Source organism: Erythranthe guttata, chromosome 4 (genome assembly GCF_056151865.1).
Source record: "Erythranthe guttata isolate IM_541 chromosome 4, IM_541, whole genome shotgun sequence".
Lineage (NCBI taxonomy): Eukaryota > Viridiplantae > Streptophyta > Magnoliopsida > Lamiales > Phrymaceae > Erythranthe > Erythranthe guttata.
This window is the reverse complement of record NC_142536.1, coordinates 9,417,620-9,429,173: the sequence shown is the minus strand read 5'-3', so window position 1 is coordinate 9,429,173 and position 11,554 is coordinate 9,417,620. Positions and strand designations below refer to the sequence as shown.

Genomic DNA, 11,554 nt, shown 5'->3' with positions numbered 1-11,554 from the left:
TTAAGTCCCATATGATGGGCCTTTTTGCCATTCGCCCATAAATTATATCATATAAAAAAAAGGGCAAATGATAAAGAGGAACATGACAAAAGACTTAAATGCATATTGGTCCACAAAAAAAAAACTTTTAAATAAACCCATCCACGTGTCTTAGTCTAAAAAAGCCTCCATAATATATTTTTTATCAATTACATCCATTGCATTCTAACTTCCCTAATATTACATATTGAACCCGGATTTAAACAAATATATCACATTAACCCCATTTTAATATTTTTTTGAATTTTTTTTTTTTCAGAAAATAATTTTTTTCTGAATTTTTATTTCTAGACATATTCCGGCGTTAACTTTTTATTATTTTGTTTTTGAAAACTTTTTTTTTCTGAAATTTTTTTCCGGCCGGCCAACCGCCGTTGACTGCCGGTCTCCGGTATTGACTTTTTTTTGGATATTTTTTTGAAATTTTTTTTCTTAAAAAAATTATTTAATTAATATTACTATCTTGACTGCTAAATTACCGTCTCAGACAGTAATATTATGAATATTATTTTCCCGAACAGTAATATTACTAATATTACTGTCCCAAACAGTAATATTATTGCATGAGACAACAAAATTGCAGACCAAAACGATAAAACTAATTAATACATTAAAATTAATAAATTACTGTCTTAGACAGATAAATTACTATTGGAGAAAGTAATTTAATTAAAATAATCCTTGATGTACAAGGATTACTAGAGCTAGAAAGAGAAAAGGTATGTAGGATGATCAGATGTTGCCAACGTGGGAATTTACGTAGTACTTTGGAACTAGTTTTATATGCATGTGGATTTCTTTTTTCTATTTTTTTTTCCTTTTAAAAAATCTGTTTAACAGGGGATATCATTTATAAGGCAATTTTTCCTAAACTATAAAATAATTCTAATAAAATAATTATATATATTTTAAAATATCAAAACTTCTTAGAATTCTTTGAAACTCCTGAAATTTTTGGAGACTCAAACAGATTAAGTAATTGTTTGCATATGGATAAAATCGATTAACGAACTATGGCTCCTTAGAATCTTGGCGCATAAATCGATTGGAAATTTCTACTTTCAAACGAAAGTACATGCTGATGATTCGACCACTTGATTGATGAATGAAATTGTAGGGATTGTTGGGATGAGCTGTAATAAATTAGAAGATCATAAATACGAAACCATTCAACATCAATTGAATTTACTGTATATAATCTAAAAATACTCACGATAAGTCTTGAAGAGTGATCTCTAGTATCTTGTGGCTGTGTCCACTTTTGTTAATATCTTTCACTTCATCTCTTTCTATAACATGTCCAATAACATCTGAAAGAAAAAAAAAAGTATATGCGTAAAAAATATTGCAATGTTTGTATAATAAATTAAGAAAACACATATTTTAATATTTTAAAAATATTTTACCAATAAGCCATGTGTCATCCCCGTCATTAATGATGTCACGAAAATTCGTAAAGTCATAAGTGACGCCTGGAATATTCTCGGCTTTGCAATTAGTTACCCGAGTAGGTTTTATAAATATGATCTTGTGAGCATTGCGAGTAGCCCTGTACTTCCCATTGTTCGAAACTACCAAAATATTCTGGAAGACATAAGTATTACCTTCTTTTACAATATTATAAAAATTGTTCACTTGAGTCTTTTTTATAGACGCATGATTTTTTCCTCCCTGAAAAAATATATGCAACAATATCAATAAGCCAATAAACAGAATTTAAATAGCCATAAGAGAAATAAATTTTGTAAATAAATAATGACCTGCCCATCGACTAAGATCATATCAATACTATTAATAATAATTTGGTCGATCTTGCTAGGAACTTTCCAAAGTCGAATGACCCGAGCCACCACTTTCTAGTTAAAACGGTCTGGTGTAATATCATTGAAACATGTTACTTGCAGCACCATATCTACATGATATATGGAATAGAAAATCAGTGTACATGCTCCATTCAGATTTGATATTATTTTTATAAGATATTTTTATATAGTAAGGAACAAGTTTTAATTTGGTAACTTCGAACAATTTGCAAAAAAAAAACCGGCATCAATTATATGAGAACGTGCAGTACAAATGAATTGCTGGTTTTGCCATGCATAAGCCCCTGATCCTATTAATTAATTAATTAATTAATTAATTAATTAATTAATTAGGACCTATCAGTTTATAACTCGTCAAATTTAATTTAATGCATGTGCTATTTTGTACTTAGGTGTTCATAAAATTTAATTTATGCACCCAGAGGGGCTTGACTTTTCAAAGTGCAACACTGAACTTTTTCTAATTAATCACGTGATTAATTTAGCCACACTCAATTTTTAATTTAGTTATTTCTTATTAAAGTAAAAATTAGCAATTGTTAAACTACTTATGAATGAACATTTGTAAAATGTAGGACTCGGAGATAAATTCAAATAATATTTATAGGCCCAACGCACAAAACGTCGACCAAAGAAAATGAAAAAATATCTTCACCTTTTGACGGTCCTTTCTCTTGAATCATAAAACCATAAAAATTGAAAAAAAAATAAACAAACAACACATGCTTCAGAAAAGAGAAATGCATGGATGGAGGCTCTTTGTTAGACCAAACATTCAAGGAGGGGTAATAATTCACTGTGTACCCAATTTTTACTGTTAATAATTTAAAATAAATGGTTCCAATCTTATGCCTATGTTTTTGCTTAAATTTGGCTCTTATGCAGATTATATAAAAAATTGTGGGGTAAAAATTTCTTACTTGAAATTTCAACCACGGTTGGCAATGACTCTTGTTGGCAGCAAAGGGTCCTTCAATCTGACTCCCGGACGATTTTTGTTGAACTTTTGGCCGGCGGATTTTAGAGCTTCAATTTTGTGGAAAGTAAGAGCTTCAATTTTGTGGGAAGTAATAATTGTTGAAAGATTTGTGTGAGAATTTGTGTTGATATAGAGATGAGACATGAAATTGGAGATTAGAAGTTATTAAATCGATGGGAAACTGATTCAATCGGCTGGTTCTGCAGTTGAGGGAGTGGGTATTGAAAGAGAAATTAACGGGATAAAAATTTAGAGGAAAATTAGAGATGATGATGAAAACGGCCGATAAAATTTAGGGGAGATGAAATATGGGTTTTTTCATTTTTACACCAAAAAATAGTAAAAATTATAAAACTTGCCCCAGGGTTAGAAACCCTAAGTTGCCACGTGTCAGAAGATGAGGCAAGGAATTGTCTTTTTTTTTTATATATATATAGATTCTTGCATTCGTTACAATTATGTTATATGACTTATATACTTGTTGAATTTTTATACTTATACTTATACTTGCATTTCATGAAATCTCTCATATCAATTATTATTAGCTAGATACTGAGTCATTTTATCAATTTTTTATCCATCTCCTCTAACTTCAAAGAATTTCAGTAGTTTGAAAATACTATTTTTATTTTATTATATTTAAACAAATATTACATATATTTACTTGTTTAATATTATTTATGTGAGTATTTTAAAAAAAACTTCAGGGACTCTACCTCCAACCACCTTAAATTTTTGGTTCACCATGCTTACTTCATTAATACTCTAGTCGTATACCTCAAAAAATTTCAATTCCTAATCAAAAAAATTCTTGATCATTTGTACTCGCAATCGTAAGAGCGAATTGACGAACACATCATATAACAGGTGTCCGCTTTTAGTAAGTTTTAAAACTCAGTTAGGTCCCCAATTTTTCAGGAACATACCTAATTTTGGATTATATAGTGCCAGTTTCTACCCAATTTTAGGGAGCTATCAAATTTTTTTGAACAAATAATAAATAAAGTTATATTCTTATAACTCTTTTGAGTTCAGTTCGGCACTTCGAGTTTTAAACATTTTTTTTAAAAACCTTCGAGTTTTAAATTTTGAACGGCCGGAAAAAATGGTGTGTTCATATGTGATTTGTTGAGTTACTAATGTGGGGTTGTGTTATATACTTAGGGCTCTTGCGATTACATATATCAGATTAAATTAGATTAGATGAGATTGTATCACTTTTCTACTAACTCATTACTTATTTAGATAATAAGATGTTCAGTTCCTTAGATTAGATCCTGTATAAATCTGTAAAATTCATGTATCATATGTGATTTGTCCATCAAACACTTGTATTTAACAAATTAACATGCACTTATAAGGATAACATGGTCATTTTCAGGTTGTGTCACCCGCTACAAAATTAATCTTAGAGGGGAGGAATGTTCTTAATTAATGTGATGATATAGTAGCACTTAATTGCGGGCTTTAAATTTTGTAGCAGGTTTGATGAAATACAAATCTTACCAACCGAATATGTTACGAACCCCTATTATTTAGTTAATAGGGTCTAATAATGGTAATTGAACTGTGAAGCTAGGGTGAAAAAAAATACTCAATGCAATGCAATATTACGTACATTTCACATATGGACGCATATTTTGGTACCATATATAATAGGGGTTTTTGTGCATAAGTCTCTGAACAACCATCTTTATTATTTTAGGTTCAATGGTTATATATCTTTCGCCAATAAGCCCTTCCCTTTAATATGTACTATAAATAATGGAAAAACTAATGTATATGACAAAATTATCCCCAACCATTTACATCCGATTCTAAATTTTAACCCCAATTTAATCAATTTTGACCACAAAAATCCAATTTTGATTTTTTTTTTTAATTTCAGAAATTATTTTTTTCCCGCCGGTTTCTACCGTTGAATTTTCGAACTCTTTTTTGTTCCGTTTTTTCCGTCGCCGGTCTCCGACGTTGACATGTTTTAGTGATTTTTTTTTTTTGTTTTTTTACGTCCGCCTCTAAACGTTGACCATAATTGTACTGTTATTAACGGTAATTATACTGTCAGTGACAGTAAATTAACGTAATTATACTGTCGTTGACAGTACATTAATGTAATTGTACTGTGGTTTACAATAAATTTATGTAATTGTAATATCGTTGACAGTACAATTAGAGTCAACAACAATATTATTATTTTTATGGTTTTTTTTTTCATTTTGTTTGATTTTTTGACAAGTCAACGTAATTATATTACTGCCGTTGACAGTTTAATAACTGTAAACACAATAATATTATTGTCAACAACATCAATATTATTATTTTTTTTCGATTTGTTGTTTTGTTTGAATTGTTGACGGAGTAACGTAATAATATTACCGCCTATTATTGAAATATTGTTGTAAACACAATAATATTACTGTGATTGACGGTAATATTATTGTTGTTACAGTAATATTATTGCCAACCACAGTAATATTAATTCTTTTGGATTTTTATTATGTTTACCTTTGTTGAACGGTCAACATATTAATATTACTCTATTACACAATAATAATGACTTTTGTTTGTGTTAATATTATTGTGCTAGAAATTAATATATCAATATTACTGTGTTAAACTATAGTATAGTTAATTTTACTGTGTTTATAATATAGTTAATATCACTGTCAACCACAACAATATTGTTGTTTAAACGGGGGAGGAGGCAAAAAGATGTTAAAGAAAAAAAAAATCGAAAAAGTCAACGCCGGAAACCGGCGGAAAAAACAGGAAGAAAATTAAAATTCAACGCCGGAGACCGGCGGTCAACGGCGGCGACGGATGAAATTGTACTCAAAATAGTATTTTGGGTCAAAATTGAATAATTTGTGAAATTTGGGGTAAAATTGAGGTTAAATTAAATTAAATGATGAAATTGGAACATATTAAAATGTGATGGACTATTTTAGTATTTTACAAACATCTGAACAATGTATAGACTTTTATGTAAAGAATTTTATGTCTGACCAATTTGTGAAAAAGTACTCATTCATGAGCTTATTTCTAAAGTGGCCTATGTGAAATAGTAATTGTTGGTAAAAAATCACACATGTAAGTACACTCGCAAAGAAGTGGTATAGTGGACTAAGATGAATCGAATTTCCATCCCACAAGAAATATGCAAAATTCTAATTACAAAATCTTCAGAACTACTATCTTATTACAAAATTCTAATCCGTAGCTGGTTGATTGTATTATTAATCTAAACAACCAAGAAATAAAACCAAAAAAGGTATCTATATAAAGCGAAGCTATGATTTTTCATTCTCCTATGCGTAAATTGTTAATTCACCCGAAGTTCCTCATCTTTACAAATAAAGTTAAAAGTATAACATGCTGAAGTGAAGTTAAGTATAACATGCTTTCGCGTGAATTATAAATTTAATGATCAAAACCACGCTCGGTAATCCTAATACATTCAACGTGATTACGATAACAACATAAAGCACATACATGTACGTACCAACAATGGATACATAATGTTAACATATGTATTCCTACGATATCACTTGCCAATAACAAACTTATCTTGTGAAATCGGCTCGAAGGCTCTTCTGTCTAATTATCAAGTTAGATTTTCCGGTTCAATTTCGATAATAATAGATAACAATAAAAATAATACGTTTGTGATCATTCAAATATATAAACCAAGTACTAGAAGACAAAATCATGAAATCAAATTTGCATAATATATCAAGAAAACGGGTTAATAATCCTCACACAATATTATTCGAAATTAAGAGCATAGCTACTCATGTTCACATCGGAAAACAAAAAAAAAAAAAAATCATAAAACTACATAGTTTGAGATAAAAGAAGCAGAAAATAAAACTATGGTGAACATTTGTCCATCTATTTAAGCATGTTTACTGGCATAAAACACTAATTACGAACACCAAAACCACATAAATCTAATAAAAATAACTAAGAAACGAATATTAATCGACGTCCAAAAGTAATGAAATGAAGTATAAATCATGCACTCATTAGTAATCACCTTCGTGTTTTATTGTGCCGGAATATCAATTTATTGGTTGCTCAAGCTAAAAAAAATAAAAATCAATTGGTGTAAATTTGTACTCGTTTATGGTTCTTCGCTTGTATACAATCGACATCATGATTTTAGTCCCTCGTTATGTTTTAGAGTTCAACTCTATGGAAAATTTTCACATATTTGGCACATGTCTTTCAATTGTTGCACAATGCTTTCCACATATAAATATTATATATAATGAGTGCATAATTCGAACTATATTTCATTACTTTAATTTTAGACATTCATTTTCTTGCCTTATCTATAGTAATTTTTATTCAGTCTTATGTATTTCTTTTTTTTTTATGGTTGTAGACATACATAAATGGGTGGAGAAACACAAGTTTGGATGCAAAACAGATGCAGAAAGAAGAAATCGAAAATTGTTTTGTCACTATTTGCTGTTTGATCATATCTCTTTCATCCAATCTCCAAATGACTAGATTCAAGCGGCAATCAATAGCAAACTTGAAGGCTTACACGTTTCATGTTTTTGCGTTTCTCCAAATTCAAACAGGTTAACGGTCAGAATTATCGTCAAAGTGAGACCACAATGACCGTTTTTGTCACCGCTATAAAATATTTTTTCGACCTTGTGGCTTGAATTCTGGAGCTTCCAGAAGAGTGATTTTCGACCTTTTAAGTAACTTTCATACTTTCTGGCCATGTAAGCCTATAAAACGGAATTTCCTACGCACTAAAACACAATTATTTGCACTGAAAAAAGGAGAAGTGTAGGAAAAATGTATTTCTTTTACTTCGAAAAATGTATTTTTTTAATCAATTTTTATTATTTTCATAGAGATCATGAGTAGCTAAACCTTTTTATCGAGGATTTTATTGAAATTGTAGTAAACACATTTTTCTAAAGTTATACAAGTTTGATTCTCTCATTATTTCTTCAACTTGATCGTTTTAAGTTTATAAACTTGAAGAATTTATGAGATTTTAATTTTTTATTGTTATTGTTTAAATTGAATTGTAAGATCTTTTAACAATTAGAATCATGGTAGAAGAATATTCGAGTCAATATCTACAGATATGTCCATTATTGGCATATGAGTATCATATGAATATACTAATTCCTCTTAGGTTGTTATTTTTCAAACTTATGCTTCATGCATTATATTGTTCTAAATTAGCCTTAGGTACTCATTTTTCAAACTTATGCTTCATGCGTTGTTCAAAATTAAATTGCATATGAATACTGCAGTTTGGTTAGGAGAAATAGAGATATAATAGATGCGGAACCGAATCATAATTAATGTAGTGTTTCACGTTAATAATCATAAATAATAACTTTGGTTTGGCGAACAATCTTCGCATGCAAAAGATAAACGTATAGGTCTGTGCTATTGAATTTAATATCGTGTTTATTTGCTTTCTAAGTTAATTAGATAATAAAAATCAAACAACCTTTGGATTTATGGATAAGAGCGTAGTTGTCATAATTTGGTACTTAGGATATGGTAACATATGTATTCCCTGCGAGTTCGACACTCGACTCATTTGAATCCAACTTCCTACTTGTTTGCGATATGTGCACTTGCGAGTAGGATTTTCTTAATACATTTTTTGTGTCGTTGCTTGGGTATATATGTCTAGATTGTCGTATTTTTCTAATATGAGATCTAAACATTTTTTCTTACTTCAGCTTGTTATCTTTCAAGTTTCTTTTTTAGGTATGCACTTAGAAGACATTAGTGTTTAATTGAAACAACATCAGAGATATGAAAATCTGCTTAACCAACCTCAAGAAGTCACTATTCCACCACCAACGCCAAATACAATACCGCCATCGAGCGATTGTACCCGAGGACCTCTACATGTTGTACTATAAAGTGTGTAGAATGCACACTTATTAGCATCTATTTAAGCCAAGAATCGAGCAACCGTAAATCATTTATGTGTTGTTTGGTTGCATTTTATCTAATATTGCATTTATAAGTTTGACTCATGCATTTTGCATATCTTATCTGTTTTTGTCGGAATATCGTGGCCAGAAGGCGTACAGGGCAACATGAGGGACGACAACGGTCAAGGAACGAGATAAAATAAGCTAAACTTGGCGATGAAACGACAAAGTACATAAATGTTGAAGAAGACCCAACGACCGATCGATCATATAGACTCTGATTATAATTATGCTGATCGACCAGTGGCTAAATAGCTACCGATAGGTCATAGGTGCACACACTGACTTAAATAAATAGGTTTTTACGTCAGAATTTCGAGAGGAGAGACAGGAGGATAGTTGGTTATAAAGAGTTGAGTCCAAAAATCCTAGTTTTAGAGCAAAGAACTCGTGGGTTCCAAGCACGGAATTTTAGAGCAACTAACAAGGCGCGAAAAATGACGATTCACGAGGACTCAAGCATAGTTTTCTTCTTTCTTTTTAGAATCCTATTTTCTTTTCCATAACAATTATGAGAAGTGGTGTTTCGACTAGTAAACTGTATCAACAAATGCATAAGAGAGAAATATAGGGATATAAGTGGAAACATAAGATGAAGATTTGACTGTAGTCTCTTTTTATAAAAGTAATTAATCTTGTTAATTTTGAGTTTTATAATAATAAAGCAACCAATTAAAGTTCAATTCAATAATACCAACATGTTAGTGATTGAGAATAAATCAACTTGTAAGAGTCCACTTTACTTTAATATAGATCAAATTTTATTGAAGCATAACATTTAATAATACTTGTAAAATTGTAAAAAAAAATCGATCACAGTGAATCTTGAATGGAAACCGTGGGTTTTTCTTCAAAACATAATAGCAGTTTGGCTAACGTAATAGAAAAAAAAATTATTATAGAATTAACTCCGAAACAACATTGAAAAAATACAATATTTATGAAACCTTAAAAACCTCAAAATTAAAAAGTTTTGAAATTTTACATTAATCTATCGCAATACAAGTATTTTTTTTGTTCTAGAATCATTGTTTAGTTCTATATATTATTTTGTTGAATTAATATGGTGATAATAATATTAATTTTCTTCAGGCATATAAATAGAAAAGTAAAATATTATAATTTTGAAACAGAACTTCTTGTGACGAAATTATTGTCTCAGTAGATCTTGAATTTTATGTGACAAAATAATTTGTCACAACAACCAACTGAAGAACCTGGCTTTTGTGACGAAAAGGGTTTGTACTGACGAAATCAAAGTGTTTATGTGACGATGGTTTTGTCGCAAAAAGTAAAACACTTGTGACGAATTTTTTTTTGTCACAATATTTGTGACGAAAACATCAGTTTGTCGCCAAATACCTTTCGCGACGGGGCCTACGCGACGACGCCTGCGACGAAACAAATTGTCAAATAAAGTTTTTAGTGACGAAATATTAAGCTCTTGCGACAAAAAAATGTGTCACATAAAGTCCTTTTTTTGTAGTGTCTATCTATCTATCTGTCTATCTAATTCGTGGTTGGCATCTGAAAGCGGCAGAGTGGGCAATAATGACTAATGCTCAACCACTTCTTGATGCATTCGCCGTGATAAACATGCGAACACGGCATGCTTAAAGCTTCTTCAAAATCATTGTCGCCGCCCGGCGAGAGATCTTCCAAACAAATCGAGCAACTAATATTCTGATCAGAATCAACGGCCACCCTCTTCAATGACGACATTATCGATGAATCCGCTGCCAGAATCATAAGATAAAATTCCTCATCATCAATTTCTGCGTAATCAATATGTTGGTTATCTACCAACACATCAAAGTAAAAATTCAAAACCCTGCCCTCTGCCGGAATATTGTTGACTTTTCCTTGTAAAAGGATCTAGTGCCGTAGGATATAAAAGGAGAGCAATCCGAGCATAAAGTTTTTACGCCATCTTTGAGAGAAAAATTTACACAGGATATTTTCTTTACTCTCGTTTTTATTGGTGTCTTTTTTATCGAGAGAAAATCCGCAGAGAAAATATTTTGCTCTCGTTTTTTTGCTCGATCGTGATACGTGATTTTTATAGAAAATATATCGGCTTCAAGGCTTTGTGGTGAAGACACCAAGATTCAAAGATTATCACAAATTTGCTTCTTCTATACAAAACAAAGATCGGTTTCTTCGGGAGAGGGTTTTAAACAGATCTCGGAAGGAGATCGATCCGCCGACTGAAGGGATTCAGAGTTGAAGGGAGTTCAACCGAGTGGAGAGGAGGCTGACACAATCGAAGTCACTAGTTTTCAGTATTTTGCATAAGAACGGCGTCAAGATAAAGAGGGAGTCTTTAATTTCTTATTTAAATCCTAATATTGTGCCGGTAAAACTAAAATATTGAATATTCGTTTTTGCAGATCCTCGTGGATATAGGGTACAATTGTATCTGAACCATATTAAATTTGTGTCTCGTTCATATCTGTTTTTACAAACTGTTTCACGAACTGTCACAACACTACACGCAACAGTAACGAAAAACTGAATTTAACACAAATAATTTATATTTGCACGAAATAAATTCTAACAATTGTCATCAAGAGCCTGTCTCTAGATATACTTAGTGAGATTTTTGGTATTAATTAATTTATTTTGTTACGTGCAAATATGTTTCATCGTGAAGTGCACGTATCGTACAAGTAATACCTACACGCAAGTGCACGTATCGTACAAGTAATATAATGGATTTTTAT

The 11,554-nt window shown here is 30.8% G+C and overlaps 1 protein-coding gene across 1 annotated transcript; it reads right to left on the bottom strand.

The window, feature by feature from the left end:
- Positions 1-1,248: 1,248 nt before the first annotated feature.
- LOC148771091 (uncharacterized) lies at positions 1,249-10,553 on the bottom strand. The gene is made up of 3 exons (XM_088817484.1): positions 10,428-10,553; positions 1,446-1,710; positions 1,249-1,349 (listed from the first exon to the last, which is right to left on the bottom strand). Exons 1-3 carry the CDS (start codon positions 10,551-10,553, stop codon positions 1,249-1,251), a joined length of 492 nt encoding a protein of 163 aa, XP_088673610.1.
- Positions 10,554-11,554: the final 1,001 nt, after the last annotated feature.

Bases quoted from the DNA above. Each gene is read 5' to 3' on its own strand.
- LOC148771091 (XM_088817484.1), bottom strand. From the start codon at position 10,553: ATGTCGTCATTGAAGAGGGTGGCCGTTGATTCTGATCAGAATATTAGT. The intron at 1,711-10,427 runs GTTTATCACGGC...ATATTTTTTCAG, and splicing joins TAAGCATGCCGTGTTCGCAT to GGAGGAAAAAATCATGCGTC. The intron at 1,350-1,445 runs GTAAAATATTTT...TTTTTCTTTCAG, and splicing joins GGATGACACATGGCTTATTG to ATGTTATTGGACATGTTATA.